The sequence below is a fragment of the Capricornis sumatraensis genome, chromosome 14, assembly GCF_032405125.1.
Source record: "Capricornis sumatraensis isolate serow.1 chromosome 14, serow.2, whole genome shotgun sequence".
Taxonomy (NCBI): Eukaryota; Metazoa; Chordata; class Mammalia; order Artiodactyla; family Bovidae; genus Capricornis; species Capricornis sumatraensis.
Genome location: NC_091082.1, coordinates 67,033,184 through 67,055,304, shown reverse-complemented (window position 1 = coordinate 67,055,304; position 22,121 = coordinate 67,033,184). Strand labels below are relative to the sequence as shown.

The 22,121-nt window shown below is 37.2% G+C and overlaps 1 protein-coding gene across 2 annotated transcripts in view; it reads right to left on the bottom strand.

The window, feature by feature from the left end:
* RASAL2 (RAS protein activator like 2) overlaps nucleotides 1–22,121 on the bottom strand; it is a 386,680-nt gene that overhangs the window by 100,812 nt on the left and 263,747 nt on the right. For both annotated transcript variants that reach the window (XM_068986041.1, XM_068986042.1), the window contains exon 4: nucleotides 4,312–4,418. In XM_068986041.1, the coding sequence (XP_068842142.1) occupies nucleotides 4,312–4,418 (107 nt within the window). The remainder of the gene's footprint in view (nucleotides 1–4,311; nucleotides 4,419–22,121) is intronic.

The following is a 22,121-nucleotide window of genomic DNA, read 5'->3' as shown; positions in this document are numbered from 1 at the left end:
TTGACAAACAAACCCACTCACAATCTTGCCCCAACCTACCTCTTTACCTTCTAGCTTGCCATTTTGGCCTACATGATTTCCAAGTCTTGCTTTAGTGGAACTTTTCTATATTCCCTGGCAGCGAGAGTCACCTAATGAAGTGCATCTTTCCAAAATGCTATTCCCCCAGCCTGGAATACTATCCTTCCCCTGTCAACTATTTTCATTCAGCCTTTGAAATGCAGCTGAAATACTGGCTCCTTGACAAAGTCTCAGCTTACATAGTGAACTGTTAAAAACCTGTGCTACCATGCTCAACTACCTCCTTACAAATTTGGTTATTTTTCTGTCTCTTGCTATTAGACTATAAGTTCTCTTGAATGGAAATTCTGTTCTGTTCATGTCTGTTTCCCCAGTACCAAGCAGTGTGCCAAGAAAGTATCAATAACTTCATCAATATCAGTTGGTGAATCACCAATACTTTGCCCAAAGTAAGCACTCAAGAAGTGTGCCAGTGTCAATAATTTCCATCAAGACTTGTTAACAACCTATTTCATCTGCCTTCAGTTCAGTTCAGTCATTCAGTTGTGTCCAACTCTTGGTGACCCCATGGACTGCAGCAAGACAAGCTTCCCTGTCCATCACCAACTCCTGGAGCTTGCTCAAACTCATGTCCATCGAATCAGTGATCCATCTAGCCATCTCATCCTCTATCGTCCACTTCTCCTCCTGTCTTCAATCTTTCCTAGCATCAGGGTCTTTTCCAATGAGTCAGTTCTTCACATCAGGTGGCCAAAGTATTGGAGATTCAGCTTTTATTATAGTCCTTCCAATGAATATTCAGGACTGATTTCCTTTAGGATTGACTGGTTTGATCTCCTTGCTGTCCAAGGGACTCGTAACAGTCTTCTCCAACACCACAGTTCAAAAGCATCAATTCTTTGGTGCTCAGCTTTCTTTACGATCCAACTCCCACATCCAAACATGACTACTGGAAAAACCATTGCTTTGACCAGACCTTTGTTGGTAAAGTCATGTCTCTGCTTTTTAATATGCTATGTCTGTCATAGTTTTTCTTCCAAGGAGCAAGTGTCTTTTAATTTCATGGCTGCAGTCACCATCTGCAGTGATTTTGGAGCCCAAGAAAATAAAGTCTGTCCGTTTCCATTGTTTCCCCATCTATTTGCCATATAGTTATGGGACCAGATGCCGTGATCTTCGTTTTTTGAATGTTGAGTTTTAAGCCAGCTTTTTCACTCCCCTCTTTCACTTTCAGATTCTTTACTATCTGAGCCACAAGGGAAGCCTCACCTTCCCTTGGAAAGGGAAAGTCGCTCACTCGTGTCCGACTCTTTGTGACCCCATGGACGGTAGCCTACCAGGCTTCTCAGTCCATGGGATTTTCCAGGCAAGAGTATTGGAGTGGGTTGCCATTTCCTTCTCCGGGGATCTTCCCGACTGAGGGATCGAACCCGGGTCTCCCGCATTGTAGGCAGACGCTTTACCCACTGAGCCACACCTTCCCATAGTAAGCCTAAAAATAGATCTAGGAAGAATAAAGTCCTTTTGGAGAGTCCACTACCAGCTCCTTTTGGGTCCTTCTGATGGTTAATGTACCTGCTGTTCACCATAGAGGCACGTGTCAGCAAAGACACATGAATCTTAGAACCACAAGTACATGTGCTTAAATCTCCACCCCTGCCCCTTCATAAAGTTAACATGAAAATGATCTTTGAAGTACTATATAAAGTAACAAAGTTAAGTATCTCAAAGTTAGGTTCCTTTTTTTACTGCTTTCCCAGAAAGTCTTTTGTGACATTATAAAAATATTTTGTGTTGTTCTGAAAACTAGACATACTCTTCTGGCAACATCTAAGTGCTGTTAAGTCACATTAGCTATTGGGATCACATGGAGATTTAAAAAATACACTGTCTATGGAAGTACTGCAGTGTCTCATTTAACCAGCACATTTTGGTTTCTCTTAAAAGTTTGGTTTCTCTTTAAAACTATAAATTATTTATCCAGCATTATCAAGGAGAGAGGAACTTCAGAAACCAGATTTTTCTGAACAAGGTTCATAAAGCCTCACATATCTTTAAGATTTTAAATATTCTCAATGGATATATATCACACAATATTATACAGTTTTTCACTTTTAGAAAAAAGCCTGGTATAAACAATAAAATTTCACTTTTCCCTGATGATTCAGGACTATTATTATCAATGTCGATTACTACATTATGCACCATCCATTCTGTAATACAAAGGTACCTTTAAAGACTATTGATAAGTATATAAAGCTATTTGCCTTTATCCTAAATGGATTCAGGTTGTTTTTATGACTCTTTGTTTTCTCATTTTCTCTGCCTCCTTCTTCTACTCACTGCCTTTTTTCTTTTTAATTAAAAAAACCTTTTGTGCCATTAAAACAAAAGTTGCAATCTGTGTGTTCTGATAGTTATTTTTCTAAATAATTGTCTAGGTGAAGACTCATGAATTGCTAAATTTTACTTAAGTGCATGGGTTTTGTGACTGCAGTTTGCTATTAAGAGGCCTATTCTTTGCCTCAGAGTTTCTAAATCCATGAGGTGGCCGAGATTATAAAAAGAGTAACAAAGGAGGGAATTCCCTGGCTGTCCAGTGCTTAGGACTCTCCCGAAGTCCAGCCCTGAGTAAGTGGTCTGTGTGTGTTAGTTGTTCAATCATGTCTGACTCTTTGTGACCTTATGGACTGTAGCCTACCATGTGCCTCTGACCATGGGATTTCCTAGGCGAGAATACTGGAGTGGGTTGCCATTCCCTTCTCCAGGTAAGTGGTCTGTATGTGGTGCCAATCTTCATGTATATGCATCATTGGTTTATTACTTTTACTCAAAAATAATTAGTCTTATTATTAAGGTCAACCTTAAATTAGCTGTTAATTTATTGTTTAAATATAAATTAAAACTGCTATTGCTAATTAATTCAAATTTTAAAAACCCAGCCATGACTTCAGATTCAATACAGGAAGTACTTCAATGCTACCACATTTCAGAGGCAAAGTCTTCTTCAGTTACTGATGTTATTAAGAAAAAAATTAAGTATTCACTATTCTATTCTAGCACAATGGTAGGAAAATTTCAAATTCTAACTCAAACCTTTTCACCAAATTCTGCATATAGATAGTTTCACTATATTTGATTGGTTTCATCAGGAAAACAACAACGAGAAGGGAGAGAAAAGACACTTTTTTGATTCATGAAAACAATTTTAAATATATAATTATGTCTGCTAGAATAAAGAAATTTAATAAAAGGTATAACATCCAGTATTTTATAATTCGTCTCATAATCTGATTGACTATTAATCCAACACTTGCTCGTGATCTTTAAAAATGAGAAGATTTGTAAACATTTGAAAGGTGTCACAGTAATAGATATCTACAGACTCTACAAGGCACTGAGATATAACAAGGAGAAATTTCGCTTCTAGGATTAATGCAAAATAAAACATTCACTTTGGTTAATTTATAGGTAAATGCCAGCTAATACATCTCAAAATACCAGTTCTACCTAAAAGGTCATCCTAACTTTAAAAAACTGTATTGGAATAAAAAACACAATACATTAACTTGGCTGAATTTTTTTTTTTAATCCCTTTTTTTCCCCAATAGAAAAGGCTATTTCTACTTTTTACTGATTTCTGTTATACCCATAATAATGCCCAATTACACAGATGTAATTCTTATCCAGTTTAAAAACAATTAATTTTAATGATATGATTAGAAAGTAAGCATATTTCTTATTCAATAAACAAAGAAAATGGATGAATTAAAATCTGGTTACTCCAAGTTATATCAAAGAGGTTGAAACTAGGGCTGCAACTGGTGGTCAGCTGACCTGTTCACTGACAGACGTTCCATCTCAGCCTTCTTTAGTATTCAATACTGACTCTCAGTACGGTCTCGTCAGTTTAAAGAATAATTTTAACAGGAATACTGCTTCCAGGGTATTTCTTAAGCACTTACTTGGGTGTCTAAAAGATGGCTTAAGCAAAGCACAGGCCTAGTTTCAGGATTAGAACTCACAGCTATCTAATTCTCTGATAAATTGCTCTGGAACTTTATGAGTCTTACTCTCTGCTTAGGTTCCATCAGTTAAAATAAAATGTATGCCCCATTCTTTAAAGTTAAAAAAAAAAAATTCCTACCCATACCTTTATAGAATTATGATAGGTTTTAACTAGTAACTTGATAAAGAGATTCTTGAGGAGCAAAATGTTTTGATTCCTTAGCAACTGTCTCTAACTCTAAAAAGAATAAAAGTACTCTTTTAAAGAAGAGCAGCACTTACTGGTACTTTGAAGGGTGAGGTATTCGCAGTGTCCATAGAGTTGGGTTTCTCAGATGTAGTGGTCCCTGAGATACTCCGTCTGCGTGGGGACCTTTCTGCTGGCACCTCTGGATGAGAAAAAAGAAACACTGATAAAAATCCAAATTTAGGATCTTTCACTAACCTGTAAAATTATTGATTTTTTATTCTCACAAAAAATCAGTTTGCTTTAAAGATACACTATATTTGACATCTAAGATACAATTTGTCTCTTTATCTATAAACAGATATTATCAAGACATTAAAGAAACTTGGTCACTGTTAAGAATATGCTTTAGTGTGATAGTTTGTATATCTATGCACATATAAAAAGTAATTTCCTCTGAGCTATGTTTAATATCTCTAAGTTCACTTAGTATTTGCATCTCACAGTATAGGAATCTACTGCTTTATGTCAGCCATATAAGAGTTAACAGAATCCAATAAACTATTTTTTATATTCATATGAACAAATTTAGCCTAGTGTTGAACATGATTTGATGGTGTCTGCACAAAGGTCAAAGTTCAGTTCTGTGCAGATAAGATGATTCACCAGCCTGCAACCAAAAGTCCATGAGAAGACGAAAAGCTGCTGCTAGGATAAAATAACATATATGCTTATGCAGATATAAAAATAGCTCAGCTTCTCCTTGTTCTGGCAGTATGACCTCACTAAGATCTTACTCTGGGATCCTAAATCTGTGCAAACTGACCTAACGCGTTTCAGATTTTGAAGATGATGTGGTATTCTCCAATTTAATTACTATACGCTATATTAAGGTTACATTTAAAATTTTTTATAGAGCGATACATATATATGCATATATATATGCACATACACACGCACACACAGATGATAGATATATACATATTATACCTTTATCACAACTGCTTCCCATCTCCACTTCAACTGACAGACATATAGGAATCCAGCTTCTCAGACAACATTAGATAATCTCAACATGGACAAGGAAAAAAAAAAAAAACACATCCTAAAAAAAGTATTCTGTGTTATCTTCCAGATCTTAAAAAATAAGGAGTAAATCGTGACTCCGGAGACTGACATTTTGATTCCTGCTGCTCTCCCTTTAGAAGACAGATGCAGTTTAAACTTCCATTTCTGGCCTCCTGGCCCCTGGGATCCGTGCTACTTCCACTTAAGAGAAAGCGTTTTTTCTCTCGCTCCCTCCCTGTGTCTTGCTCTTCCCCCTCCCTCTCTACAGCTTGCAGAGAGAGCAAGCGAGAAAGCAACACACAGGACTGCAGCTATTCAATCAATCGTTCCGGACTGCACATCCTCATTAGTTCCTTTCAGGCTATTAGCGGACGCCCAACCACTGCCTCCCCTCAGTTACAGCAAATTTCACTGTATTACACTGATCTACAGAAGAAAAAACATTTCCTGAAATTTATATTCAGCTAGTGCCAAAAGGACACCATTTTACACAGACCCAGTAATGCACACAAATCAATCCCGCCTATGAAAATCCAACTGGGAGTGCTTACTCTATTACTATCTTTGATGCTGGACACTGATTTTCTTTCCATGACTAAACGTTTCTTCACAGTGACATCCTGACCAGTAAGATATAAGCCAAATCACAACAAGCCTAATGACTGAGAGGCTGACAACATAGCATCTTGTATGCCTGCAGTACAAGAAAGTTCCATGCTATTACTGTGCTTTAAAATAACTTTAAGTCTCTCAACTTCCCCCTAACCATCAGTTAAATGAACCTTAATGTACAAAGCCATTTTCAGAATTAGGCACACGTGAATCCTAGCACATTTCTAAAAAAATGGTAGTACAATTATCGGGAATGGCACAAAGCGCTGAATTTAAACAAATCGGTCTGTCAAAGCACGTTGAACAAGACCTTCAGACTTCAGGAACATGACTTTAAAGGATGATTATCTAAGTCAGGCAATTCAGTCTGAAGGGCAGGCAGGTGGAGACAGGGGCTGGTGAAGGCAGAAGAAAATCTCATCTTCCCTCTGCCCATTACTAATCATTAGAAAGATACATGAGATTGACTATTACAATATAATATATTTCAGTCTCAGAATAACTGATGGAGAAACCAAATTGGGAGGAAAAAAGTCCCACTGGCAAGGATAAAATGATCTAGTGAACAGTTTCCCTTGACTTGCAATGTTCTGGCTAAGGAAAAAAAAGAATTTCCTTACTGTCTTCCAAACATCTAATTTTAGTTTTCAGGCATATGAACTCATTACGTAAATATATTTCAATGCTTTTATCTATCTGGAATTATTTTGGCTAAAATGAGCAACCACATTTCAAACCCTAACAATATGTTCTTTGTTGTACTTTTCTTTACATTCTCTTTCTGTATTATGAAAAAAAAAAAAAAAAAACAAAGCCCAACTCTGATGTAGATTAAAGAATGTCACTGGGTTCAAAAAGAAGAAATTAAATTACTTTTGACATTTGAACAATTGCCTTTAAAGAGGGAAAAGTAAGGAAACAAAATAAGCTAAATCAACTGGTGATAAGAGGAGGAAGTCTACACTTGACTTTCCCAGTCCCTGCAACAACGCAACTTATCTGCTGATGCAGAAAAGGCCTTTGGGTATTAAGGTTGTTTAGTGCCCAGACATTTTGTAACTGTTTCGAAGCTGAGAAAAGAATGTATATCCCAAAAACCAAAGTCCACTTTGGAACAGGGGAGTAGCCTCAGGAAAAGCAGAATTAATAACTTGCTGGATTAGTCACAGGCTGGCCAGCATGCTAAACTGATCCGGCTACCTTCGACTTTAAAGCTCCAAGCAGAAAGGAAAGCTGCTGCTATGCTCTTAGTGCTACATTTCTGCTGATTTGGATGGAAAATCTATACCAGTTCCAGTGGCCAAAATATAACAGCTCTCTACCCTACCTGCCTCATGCTACATACGACTGCATTATTTTTCACCTGCTGTAAAAAATGAATATTCACTTCACAGCCACAATATTTAATTACAGTCATGTTTAAAATACGCTCACTCTCTTAAGACAAGAGGCGTATGATATTGTTTTGGTGGATAAAGGACTAAAACTAATTTGTTCATGTTCTCACCCTCTAAAAATAATATTTTTCATCTTTAGATTAAAGGGTAAAAAAAAAGCTATAAAAAGCCACTTAAGTTTTAAATATATCTCTTGATTTCTTTTGCCACTGGGTGTGAACTGAGATGAGGTGACAACTTATAATGAGAGGTAGCCTCCACTATAGCTCCACGTAGGACGATGTACTGAACAAAGAGAATACTTGGGTGCTCTTCTTACCACCTTTACTAACTATCTGTGTAATTATATGTAAAGTCATTTCAACCTTTCCTGCTCTGGTGTGCATTAATAAGCTGGGTTATTCAGACCAACCAGAGATGAAGACAAGATGAACGAGTTTATCTGCTTTGACACAAAATTAGCTTTTTGAAAGAATGGGGCTCTCTCAAACCCAAAATATATCTTTACAATGTCATTTCCTCAAAATACACATTTTCTTCTATGTCAACGTGCTTTCTTTTGAAAAGCATGGTAAAAAAATTGACAACTGGATAATGATAAGGACAAAGGCACTTTTGGTGGAAGACGTGCCTATTCAACAAACAGAACTCAATCCTGTCTTTCAGACCTAACAGTGTGTTCACGGCCTTCCGTTTACTTATAATGAAGCCAGTGTAGCAGATGGTGTTTCAGGGAGGGAAAAAGGAGGACAGAGAAAGGGAGATGAAGAAGTACAGTGATTTCACTACAGTAACTGTAGCAAATAGGTAGAGGCACTGAGAACTGATGCTTTTGAACCGTGGTGTTGGAGAAGACTCTTGAGAATCCCTTGGACTGCAGGGATCAAACCAGTCAACCTAAAGGCAATGAGTCCTGAATACTCATTGGAAGGACTGATCCTGAAGCTGAAGCTCCAATGCTTTGGCCACCTGATACAAATAATCGACTCCTTAGAAAAGACCCTAATGCTGGGAAAGCATGAAGGCAGGAGGAGAAGGTACGACAGAGGATGAGATGGTTGGATGGCATCATGGACTCAATAGGCATGAGTTTGAGTAAGCTCCAGGAGTTGTTGATGGACAGGGAAGCCTAGTGTGCTGCAGTCCATGAGGGTGCAAAGAGTCGGACACAACTAAGCAACTGAACTGAACTGAGAGGCACTGAGAAGGTGAGTGAAAGCCAATACTTAAGGAATTGAGGAGGTCAGCCTTGTAGATTTTTCAGAAAGGGCCACTGAAGACAGGGAGATCAACCCTGGGATTTCTCTGGAAGGAATGATGCTAAAGCTGAAGCTCCAGTACTTTGGCCACCTCATGCAAAGAGCTGACTCATTGGAAAAGACTCTGATGTTGGATTGGGGGCAGGAGAAGGGGACGACCGAGGATGAGATGGCTGGATAGCATCACGGACTCGATGGACGTGAGTCTGAGTGAACTCCGGAAGATGGTGATGGACAGGGAGGCCTGGTGTGCTGCGATTCATAGGGTCGCAAAGAGTCGGACACGACTGAGCGACTGAACTGAACTGAACTGAAAGTAAAGTGCAGGTGGGAGGCCAGTGGGGCTGCAGTCAGGAAGTGGGGATAAATAATAGCAGAAAGACTAAGAGCAATTAGGGCAGGCATGCTCAGATCATGCGGGCTTTGTAGGCCTACACATAAGGACTTAGCTTTTTCCTCTGAAAGAAAAACCACCTGGTGAAATGCACCTCATCCAGATTTACAAGTCACACAAAAATACTACGGAGTACACTGAACCAGACAGTTAAAAATGGTTAAAATAGTATGCTCTATGCTATCTGACTTTTCCACAGTAAAGACAATTTTTAAATAAAGAAATACTATGGAGATACACTTCCTGGCACTTTCTTAAATTTTTTTTAAAGGATTTTGAATAGTGAATGTGTTTGAAATGATCCTACAATATTATTACATTCAGAAAAAGAATAAGGGCAATGCTTGTATGAATTGAGGGTTAGGTTCCAAAGACCTGTGCAAATAACTTAAATGAGAACAAGTATCTGTTATGTAATGTCACTGTAATCAAATATAAGTATCAACTATATTTACTTTTTGTTCAGTCACATTTAACTAAATTTCATACACCATCATGTCATATATACATATACTTAACAATAACTATGCAGCTAAAAATGTCACAAATTCTGATAATATCTACCACTTAGAATGAACTTTTTTTTTTTTAAGTGGAGGAGGTGATTCAAAAATACTTTTTTAGGAGGAAAAGATGTACTTCAAAATTATAAGCACCTCTTTTAACAAATGATAAACAGAATGAATAAAGATATTTATAAAGTTTTAATTTGGTGGATAATGATGTAAGGAACCAAAATATCCTTCTCACAGCAAAATTCTCTAGTTATGACAGACAAGAAAAAATTACATATTCACAGATGTAGTCAGCTGGCATATATAAATACTTTACTAAATACTTCACATTAACAGCAACCCAAGCCAATTTCTAGTAATTTTGTGTACAGAATTATAAAACATGAATGAATGTGAATGCTCTGTCAATTTTAATTACTCACATGTCCCATTAATATTTTTGACATTATATTTAGTAAGCAAGTATTCTAATATCATTGTCAAAAAGGAATTCTTTAATTCACTTCAAAAACTTAAAAAAAAATCAAAACAAAATGTGCTTGTTCACCCATTTAAGTCATTGGAATTTCAATGTATATAATGTTACTGTGAATGAATCCACATCACTATCATCGTAAATGATGACAACAATAAATAGGATGTGATAAGTCCATGGCTCAAATTATTAATGAATGAGTTAAGCAAACAACTCATTTCTCCATGCTGTGAATTCTAATTTAGGAGACTTCTTCTTCCACAGGAGGCACAGAAGACACTTAAGGAACAGAAAAGGAAGGAAGGAACAATATTGGGAAATGGGCTCGTGCCTCTTTAGTAAGAGGGTCTTTAATAACAAACGGCAAATGTGAAAGAAAAAAAGGTTTCATGACATTTCATACTTTTTGCTGGAGGATTCCTTAAAGGTAATGGGAGCTTAAAGATGCAGGTAGAGAACAATTTTATAAAGGAAAAGTGACAAGAGCAAAGAGGAGAAAATTACACTCTGCATTTATATAGCTGCTAACACCACAGCACCTGGGTGTTTTATAGACTTAACCACTGGATCTTCAGTAGGACATTTCCTGCCCTATCCCATTTCTACTGCTGAAAAGCCAAAGCACTGACAGTCACAACCATCCAGCTGCTCTGAAATACAAATCCCCAGAGCCACTTTAATTCATCCAATTTGTATCATTTAGACTGCAGTACTTCACTCAAACAAGCAGTCCTTTCAAGTCTGCATGCCCTAGACACATTTCAATACGTATGAATTGGTGCTAAGTACAGAAACGTAGTGAATTCTCAGAAAGTAAAGCCATCCAGTCTCTCCCACCTTTTCTTCACCTCAACAAATTTATCCTCTATTATTATTACTTCTAAAAATTCTGCTTGTTAATATAGTAGGAGAACAGATATCCCTCTGGTCACACAATCTGAACACACTCAAGTGTATCGTTTCTTTAACTTAGGGTTTCACATGATGATAATGGATGAGATGATAGAGAATAATTTTTACTGTCAACCAAAAAGAATAAGAAAACAGTCTAGGGATATTTATATGGTTATCTGGGATTCCCTGGTGGCTCAAACAGTAAAGCGTCTGCCCACAATGCGGGAGACCCAGGTTCAATCCCTGTGTTGGGAAGATCCCCTGGAGAAGGAAATGGCAGCCCACTCCAGTACTCTTGCCTAGAAAATTCCACGGATGGAGGAGCCTGGTGGGCTATAGTCCATGGGGTCGCAAAGAGTCGGACACTACTGAGCGGCTTCACTTTCACTTTCATATGGTTATCTTGGGCTTCCCTGGTGGCAAGGATGGTAAAGAAACCACCTGCAATGAAGGAGACCTGGGTTCGATCCCTAGATCAGGAAGAGCCACTGGAGGAGGGCACGGCAACCCACTCCAGTATTCTTGCCTGGAGAATCCCCATGGACAGAGAGGAGCCTGCAGGGCTACAGTCCATGGGGATGCAGAGTCGAACACAACTGAGCGACTAAGCACAGCACATATGGTTATCTTAAGTTTCAAATACAAAGCATTTCTCTGGTTCTTAGTGAAAACAACTAGGGATCTTAGTAGTAGTAATAAAAGTATAACAAGGATAACTGCAACACCAAACTATCATTTTTATTCCTTATTACATGCTTAGTATTTTATATTAATTTTCTCTTTAATCCTCACAAATCTCTGGAATTGGAATTATGCCCCCATTTCACAGATGGGAAAGGAAGGAGACGATCTATTACTCCACTCAGTTTGCAGGGCTGGTAAAGGCAGAATCAGGGTTAGAACCCATGCAGTCTGGATCCAGAGGCTATGCTTTTAATTACCATGCACGCTATCCGTTCCCCTTGTGTTTTGTATCGTGGACTGTAATGAATAAAAAGTAAGATAAACAATCATGGAAACTCCAGTTTTTCTCATTTCCTCTTAAAAATAACTCAAAGAACTCTAACAAGTGCACATAGTTCTTCATATTTTAAAGAGAACTAAATCATACTCTTTGGTGGATAATTTACTGCAAATGAAACCCCATCAAAGGAAACTCAGTCCTGGAATGCTGATGATAATAAGAACATTCTAATCAAGAAAGAGGGGTGAGGCAATGGGGTAAAGAAGGAGAAAAGTTAACTTGCTTAATGAAATGGTAAAAAAAAAAAAAAAAACTTGAACAAAATAGGAATTAAGCTATAAAGAATTTCTACTACTGATTCTTTGAATTAAAAAGTACAAAAAATCCCTCCAAAAAATAAACTGCCCTTAAGGGGATGGATGAATAAGCAGAGAACAGAGTTTTTAGGGTAGTGAAAATATTATGTATGATACTGTAAGGGAGGGTACATGTCATTATCTGTCCAAACCCACAAAATATACAACATTTAGAAAGAATCCTAATGTAAACCATGTACTTTGGGTAATTATGATATTAGTGTAGGTTCAGCAGCTGTAACAAATGTACCACTTTGGTGGGGGATATTGATAAGGGGGAGACTGTGCATTTGTAGGGACAAGGGGACATAGGAAAAAAATCTGTAACTTTCTCTTAATTTTGCTGTGAACCTAAAACTCCTCTAAAAGAACAGTCTTCAAAAAAAGAAAAGAAAAGCCATCCATCTGTCCACTTACAAAGTAATTTTCAGTATACTTAAGTGGAAAGGTAACTACTTAGGTGAATTTTATAGACAAACATTGACAAAACGCTTAAGACTTTAGGTTTAGAAAGAACAGTCTCCAAATAACTAGAAAGCATTGTTCAGCATAAAATAACTGTTTTGAACATTCCAATCTAATTATTTATAGTGAAATGAAAGTGAAATCGCTCAGTCATGTCTGACTTTTTGAGACCCCAATGGACTGTAGCCTACCAGGCTTCTCTGTCCATGGGATTTTCCAGGCAAGGGTACTGGAGTGGGTTGCCATTTCCTTCTTCAGGGGATCTTCCCAACCCAGGAATCGAACCCGGGTCTCCTGCATTGCAGACAGACACTTTACCCTCTGAGCCATTTCCTTAATTTCACAGCTTTGCTTTCGTGAATAATATTTTGTCTTCCATTCTGGAAGATAGTATGTCTTCTAACTTATGGAGATATTCTCAGACTTTACCTAAACTTTTCCCATAACTGACTTAACAATGTGTTCTCTTTATTAGTATGTTTCAAATAAAATTCTGGGTAAATCTGATTTATTCACACCATGATTTCAGTGTTCATCTCTAAAAATCTTTTGTAAAAAGATCTGATCCTCGATTATGTCAGGGTCCTTTAAGACTAATTTGGATTTTATTCCCCAATAGACATTAACAGAAAGCACTGAAAGTACTGAAAACATAAAAATATATCAGCCTCTAACATGAGATGGCTGGATGGCATCACTGACTCAATGGACGTGAGTCTGAGTGAACTCCGGGAGATGGTGGTGGACAGGGAGGCCTGGCGTGCTGCGATTCATGGGGTCGCAAAGAGTCGGACACGACTGAGAGACTGAACTGAACTGAACATAAAGATGAGAAATTAATCATTTACTGAGGACCAAATATGCATGAGGTGCTATACAAAAACCAAAAGTCTCTACAGTGAAAGTAACAGGAAAGGGAGAAACCTATTATCTATAATGCTGATTGGTATACTTCAGCCACCAAACTGTCAAGTCTCTCTTCAAACTTTGGCTTCATTTTGTTCTCGGTATTTCCACTACCATGTATCACTCTAGTGCAGGACCTTTTATTTTCTCATGTAGATAATGGCCAGACCCTCCTAACTAATCTCATTGACTCCTGTCTCTCTGCTTAAAGCTATCCTGATCACCATTACCAGATTAAGCTCTCTAAAGCATTACTTTCTTGATATAATTACCTTCCCAGAAATCTTACAGATAGACAATCACACATTGAAAAAGAATATCACCTAGCTCCTACCTTACACCGTCAATCTTTCCTGCCAACACTTTGCAACAAATTGCCTTGGTCAGATGATCTCTGATCTTAAACGGCCATATTAATTCCTCTATGCTGTCTTTGTTAATGGTGTTCACTTTTCTGCCAAATCTAAGGTAACCTTCAATACCAATTTCAATTCATCTGCTTCCATAGAGCCAGGCCTAATTATTCACACTTCTTTGATTTCCAAGTAATATATTTGTGTAAGTTCCCATTACTTGATTATATGTTCTCTAGTTTTGGGTATCAAACTACCTAAATTTAGGTGTTTGAACAATGGCGATCCTGTCTAAATTTTCAAAGGAAATAAATTTTAATAAGTAGAACTCTCTCAATTTTAAGTATTTCTCCCACAGTGTTTCCATAAACTGTTTGCATCCATTCTTGTCTTGCATGGAACACTGAAACAGAAGATATATGGTAACAAATAAATTTTAACTAAATAACTAAAAAATAGTTCAGCATATTCTGGTTGCCTTTTTTCTCCTTTAATAAACACATGTGATCTCACAGAATTGCCAATTTTTTTGTATGTTAAAGTGATAAAATACCAATTTCATATGGTTCAACTTAATTCATAATAAAAATGTTAATAAATTTTCTATTTATTTCTAATTCACATATGGCATTAAAGCATATCACTAGTCAAGTTTAAGAATTAATCTCATTTTATGTCTATTAGCTTGAATCTTACACTATAATTGAGATTTTAGTAAAGAAACTTCATGGGAGATTAAGTTTTTCCTTCTATGCATCATTCTATTTAAAAGTTCACAAATTTTCAGGCTGTAGAAGCACACTTAAACATAAATTAATCAGTTTAAGTCTTGATACTTTCTATTAATTTTCACTTTCCTGGGATATTTGCTCAGCTTGATTTCCTCTAGTTTTTTATTTACATATCCATAAAAGAAAAATTTTTAAAGAACTTTTTTTCCCACCCTTTTCTAAGGATATTCCATCAACAAAGGATGTAACCATGACCACCTACAGGCTCAATATGAATTCAATTCCCATGCTTAGGTTTTAAGCATGGTTCTTAGCATTTTTTTTTTAAATTTAGATACCAGAATGTCCATTTATTCATTTGCAATAAAAAACTGAACTATCACTGATTGTAAATACTAATACAAGTGTGATCCAGCATTTATTCTTTTTCACAAGTCAAGCTATATGAGAAATCAAACCGCAATCAGTGGTACATTTTAAACTACTGATTCAATTTCTTTAATGATTGTAAGTAGCAGAACTACTTACATTTTTTTATTCCTACTGTAGTTAATTTTAATAAATTCTTTAAAATGTCCATTTTCTCTCATTTTTTTCAAATATATTAGCATAAAGTTGTTCACGATAGTCTATTTGTTAGGTCTCTAATTTTTGTAATTATGTTCTTTTTCCCATTTTTAAGATTGTTTAACTTGTACTTTCTCTTTCATCTTGATCAAATCTTGACAGTTTTATTTTCATTGGACTTCTTTAAGAAACAAACTTTAGCTTTATTGATTCTATTTATTTCTGCCTTCTGTTCTATTATCATCTGCTGTCATCTTCATTATTTCTTTCCCTGAACTTTCTTTGGGTCTATTCTTTCTTTTTCTACCTTGTTGAACTTATTGAATGCTCAATTGGTCCACTTAATTTTATTCTTTTCAATATAAAAGATTAGGGCTATAAGTTTCACTTAATACCTATTTTAGCAATATTTTATAAGTTTAATATGTACTATTTTTAGGATGTTCAGTTCTATTTCCATTGGGTTTTTTTCTTTTGAATTTTTAACTTAAAAACTTTCAACCTTAAAAGTTTTCAAAAAGAAAAGTTTTAAGAGTAAATTTTTTTGGTACTTATTTTTGACTTGGTTCATCTATGATCAAGAGGATATGTTTGTATGATATAAAGAATTTGATTTGTTGAGATTTATTTATGTCTCAACAAATGGAGAAGGAAATGGCAACCCACTCCAGTACTCTTGCCTGGAAAATCCCATGGACGGAGGAGCCTGGTAGGCTGCAGTGCATGGGATCGCGAAGAGTCGGACACGACTGAGTGACTCCACTTTCACTTTTCACTTTCATGCATTGGAGAAGGCAATGGCAACCCACTCCAGTATTCTTGCCTGGAGACTCCCAGGGATGGGGGAGCCTGGTGGGCTGCCGTCTATGGGGTCGCACAGAGGCAGACACAACTGAAGTGACTTAGCAGCAGCATTTATGCCTCAATCTACTGTTGGTTTTCATAAGATTCCACATGTACTTCAGAAGACTACATAATTGCTGGACTTCAGAATTCTAGTGTGTCCATTAACTAAAGCTTACTGTGTGTGGGTTTTTTTTTTTTTTAATATTTTCTATACCCTCAACACTCTGTCCATGGGAAAGACTAAAGGCAGGAGGAGAAGGGGACAACTGAGGATAAGGATGAGGATGGCATCACCAACTCGATGCACATGAGTTTGGGCAAGCTTTGGGAGTTGCTAACGGACAGGGAAGCCTGGCGTGCAGCAGTCCATGGGATAGCAGAGTTGGAAACAACTGAGAGACTAAACTGAATACCCTTAAAAATTTTTGTAGATAGGGTCAGGTCACAGATTTATCTATTTCTCTGTATACTTCTGTCGATTTCTGCCTTATAAATTTTAAGGCTTTATTTTTTAAGTGCATATAAAACTGTTATAACTTTCTAGTGATTTTTATATTTTGTTACTACTATAGGGATCTCCTTTATTTCTAGCAACATTTTTTGACATAAAGATCCATTTGATTTCATTTTCATGGCTATGGTAGCTCTCTTTTAATCAGTATTTGTCTGGTATATCGTCTCCCAAAACTTTTACTTTTATGGAGGGGTTTTTTTGTTGTTGTTTTTTGAGAAAATTATTTTTTTTTAATTTATTTTTTTGAAGTTTAGTTGATTTATGTGTGTGCGCGCACTTAGTCGCTCAGTTATGTCCGACTCTGCGACCTCATGGACTGTAGCCTGCCAGCCAGGTACCTCCTGTCCTTGGGAATTCTCCAGGCAAGAATACTGGACTGGGTTGCCATGCACTCCTCCAGGGGATCTTCCCAACCCAGGTGATCTTCCCAACCTGAACTCAGGTCTCCCACATTACAGGCAGATTCTTTACTGTCTGAGCCACCAGGGAAGCCCAAGAATACTGGAGTGGGTAGCCTATTCCTTCTCCAGGGTACCTTCCTGACCCAGAAATCAAACCAGGGTCTCCTGCATTGCAGGCATATTCTTTACCAGCTGACCAAGGAAGCCCATAGTTGATTTATAATATCATGTAAATTCAGGGTATACAGCACAGTGATTCAGTTACACATATACATATATATCCTCTTTTTTAGATTACTTACCCTTAAAGGTTATTACATGGGTCCCTGTTGGTTATGTATTTCATACACAGTAGTGTGTATATGTTAATCCTAACTTTCTATTTTATACCTTTCACCACCACCACCAAAACTTTTGCTTTAACCTTCCTAGGTTCTTAGTCTCTATTTTTTTTTTTTTTTTGACTGCACCATGCAGCATGTGTGATCAAACTGGTGCTCCTTGTAGCAGAAGCTGAGTCTTAACTACTGGACCACCAGGGAAGTCCCACTAATGTCTCTCTTATTCACAGCACTAAAAACAAAAATTAAGTCTAACATACCTTACTCTTAACATTTTCATATATTATGTTTTCTGATATAGTTGGATTTTATTTTTACCATCTTATTTTTTCTAGTTACTGTATTTCTATGTTTTTTGTTTTTCTATTTCTCAGAATGACCAAGTTTTTAAAGTTCATTTTCCCCTCTAAAGCTTTTGAAGCTATACACTCTATTTTTACTCTTCTAACAGTTGTCGTTAACATTTTAACATGTGTACCTAAAGCCTAGAGCTAGCCCTGATTTCTCACCTTCTCTTGAATAATTCAAAGATCTTAAAATACTTCAATTTCAATCACCCCTTCCTATCTCTGACATAACTACTACTGTCCACTCTTTTAGTTTTAGCTTATCACAACAGTGGTTATGAATGCCCAGGGGATTTTTGTCCTCCTCTCTCAACAGTCCAGACTAAGATAAATAAGATCTGTCAGTTTTTGTCTGTGAGCAGATTTTTAAATTTCCATGTTCACTCTTCAAGGAACTCGTCCTATGAGGGACAGTGGGGTGGGGCGTTCAGTTCTAATTCCTCACTTCAGTCTCTAAACCTATCTCCTGTGGTCACCTATCTTGTGACCATTAAAACTTAACTTTCAGGAATTCTGAGTCAGGCAAATGCCCCCAGGGCAACTCACTACCTGGATTTTTAGTTGTTATCTTTTGTTCTCTTCCTGGGAATTTTCTTTCCTTCCAGAGTGAGAGTTCAGCTGTTTAGTTTAAAATGTTTGTTTCAACAGATACTTACTTGTAAGTTCAGTATCTTGCTCTCTCCTCTAAGAAGATGCACAAGTCTCCCTAATTTTAAAAGATAGGTACCTTTTTCTCTGTGTCAGTCACAGGTCTCTCCAGACAAGAGACTTAACCTGTGGCTCTCACTGTAGAGTCCCTTGGACTGCAACGAGATCCAACCAGTCCATCCTAAAGGAAATCAGTCCTGAATATTCATTGGAAGGACTGATGCTGAAGCTGAAACTCCAATACTTTGGCCACCTGATGCAAAGAATTGACTCACTGGAAAAAACCCTGATGCTGGGAAAGATTGAAGGCAGGAGGAGAAGAGAACAACAGAGGATGAGATGGTTTGATTGCAACACCAACTCGATGAACATGAGTTTGAGCAAGCTCCGGGAGTTGGTGATGGACAGGGAGGCCTGGCGTGCTGCAGTCCATGGGGTTGCAAAGAGTCAGACATGACTGAGCGACTGAACTGAACTCACTGTCTCACCATCTTCTGTCTTTCTCAGTATTATAAAATCTGACTTCTTCTCCTTCAGTTCTAACGAATGAAACAGCACTGATAACTTCACAGGTTATTAAAAGTCTCCTAATTGTCCAATCCAGTGTAATTTCTGACTTTTCTTGGGCTTTTGTAACCAACACTACTGACCACACTGCCGACCTTTTCTATCTTGTTTCTGTTTTTTTTGTTGTTGCTGTTTAGTCTCTAAAGTCATGTCTGACTCTTTTGTGACCCCATGGACTGTACCTGCCAGGCTCCTCTGTCCATGGCATTTCTCAGGTAAGAAACTGGAGTGGGGGTGGCCATTTCCTTCTCCAGGGGATCTTCCCGACCCAGGGATTGAACCCATGTATTCTTTACCACTGAGCCACTTGCAATAACACACCATCCTGGCTGGCTTTCCCCCTACCATTAGGACTGTTCTGTATCTCCTCTTTTTCCACCCACCCTGCCCCATCTTTGGTGTTCTTCAAGATTCAGTTCTTGCTCTCTACTTTTTCTCGACAGTCTCTCAGTAGTACATCACCTACAAATGCTTCAACAATCTTTCTTCTCTAGGGTGGCTCCTAAACACCACTCTCTACTTATGACTTCATTTTCAATCATCAGAACTATATCTCTATCCAGATGTATACCAGTCCCCTCAAACTCAATACATCTAAATAGAAATCACTCTCTCCCCTTAAAAACTGATTCCCTTTTCCAACTTCTCTGTTCTTAGTAGTAGTACCACCATCCTTCCAACTTCAAAAACAGTCTTTGATTCATTTTGTTTCCCATTCCTCAGATCAGTCATAAATTCTGATTGATCCGTTGTAATCTCTCTGTCTTTTCATCTCAATTATTCATCTGAGCTGTGCAAATATTCATGGGTAACTGAAGTGTATCTAGGTACTGAAAAGACAGAGAATTGAGCCCCTGATGTGAAGGCATTCATAGTCTAGATTAATAATAAATAAGGAAACACCTAATTATAATATGGAGAGTTAAATGTTAAAATAGAAGCACTTATTTCATATCTGGTCTACTGTCATAGCTTTCAAAGAGGTTTAACTGCTTCAAGGTTATTCCAACAATGTGACACTTTCAGATATGTCTTCCTAAAAAAACGATCTTGACCATATCTTTTTCTTGTTCAAGAATCTTAATTCTTCTCAATTGCTTTCAGGGTTAACATTGTCACTAATTAGCCTGTTATGAAAGATCCTAAACAGTGAACCACCAAATATCCTTCAAGTATTATTTCTCAACACTTCTTCAAATGAACTTTCCATTCCTTTCAAATCAGTTTACTCTTTAGACATGAATATAATTTAATATTCCTCATGACACTCCCTTCATACAGCAAACTCCATCATTTTCATAAGAATAGATTCTATCTTTGAAGATTCAGATTAAAACCTATCTCTATAAGTTGATTTTCAGTATCACTAGTCAAAAATGATGTCTCTATTCTTCAAAGGCTCAAAGCAATTTTTTCTTGGATAAATCATCTTACAATCAGGTGCTGCCTTATTTTATTTTCTCCATTGTTGTCTTGAATTATTAATTCTTTCTCACTTAATTGTACATAGTTCGTGTTTTCTCCCCAACTAAACTCTATGCTTCTCAGCAGTTCTATCTTCTACTTCTTTGTATCCAGCCACAGTACCTAACACAGTATCTTGTTTATGAGCAAGATTTGAAACAGGGCTGGGGTTTGGAAAGTTCAGTTTGGATGAAGGAACACAGATGATATTAATAGAAGAAACAGTACATGCAAAGATGGAGAAAGGGCAAGGTTTGTTCCAGATAGAGAAAATTAATCAATTTGGTAGAATGAAGGGTCCTCCCTATCTCTGACTTAGCAATACCAAAAGGAATATTGGGATGTGAGGTGGAAGGGCCAGAATAATTTCTAAAGTAAGGAAGTAAGGAGTTTTATCTGACAGGGGATGAGGGAGGCATGGAATTTTTAAATAGGCTAATGAAGAGGACACATTTTCATGAAGTTTCATCAAACAAGCAGTGCACTAAATTAATAGGAAGGCCTGGACATCAGTTGAGTAGCTATTGTGCAGAGATGAAATAGTGAATGAAGCCTGACCAGCACTGAGTGCTTTTCTTTCATCTTCTCTCCTAGAGGGAAATCAGCCATAAAATTCCTTAGGTAAAGAAAGACAGTTGCGTTGGTTCTCTGATTCAGTGTCCATTTCAGTTCCACTTATCCTAGATTCACCATAAAGTAGATTGATTTCTCTTGCTATCTTCATTGGGAGAAGCACATTTTCATTAATGGTAACTACATTAGCAAATGACTCGTTGCAAGTTAGTCCAAGCTATATCAAAGAGAGTTTGCTCCCACTTTAATAAATGCCTGTTTTTCCACAGATGGAGGTGTTTGCTGCCCGTGGTCAGGACTGAGCTTCAGTCCCTAAACTAAGACTGGCTGTCACCCAGGGCTCAGCCCTGCCACAGTAGAGTACAGGTTACCTAGCTATCTACTCACTCAGTAACTAACTTCTTGCTACAGCCCTTGAGCAGAATCAGGACTCTGATTTATCTGTGTTTTATCCTTTATCTTTATTATCACCATCTGTGGTTAAAGAAGAATGGGAGTGGGGTGGGAGGGGGCACAAACTATAGTACTTTTTATTTACCATCTCTATTTATTTGGTCAAATCCTTTATAGCCATAGTAGGGAAATGGCCAAAAAAAGAAAGAAATTAATCTTGAGGACTGATAATCAGAATTCATAAAAATATCATGCAAGAGCAGGAAAGATCTTTAGTGATGACTACTTTCCCTGCCCACAATGCAGTAGGGTCTAAGTGGTTGGTTTTGCTCAGGAATATTGATATTTGCTTTTCTTCACTGCTATTTCTCTATGGGTGTGGGAGAAGGGAATGTAAAGCAAGTAGATTTAGAGAGGCTTCAGAGAAATGAGGAGTTGAGAGATACACGCATTTCTTAAAGTCACCCAAATGCCCAAGATAAGTGAGGCGATGATAAGGAAATTAAGAATAGGATTAATATCTAAATATATGTACGGAGTCCTTGTAGAATTTAAAAAAAAGATTAAGATGATTCTTTACATCTAAACTGCATAAAAAAAGAAATCATTTGTGGAAATTTAAAGCTGAAAACCTAATTGAATTAATAAAGTAGAAATGTATGCTAAATATAACAAAAGAAAGTAAAATAAGATAGAGATATCTTTTGGAATGGCAGAAGACTTTTCACAGGTCACAGAGAATACTCATGAGGAATAAATTAGAACACCATAAATTGTGCCCCTTTATAATAAAGGTATACGAGTATTTAGGGAAACATATTATGAAATTAATCCAATTTATTAAAAAATAAATTT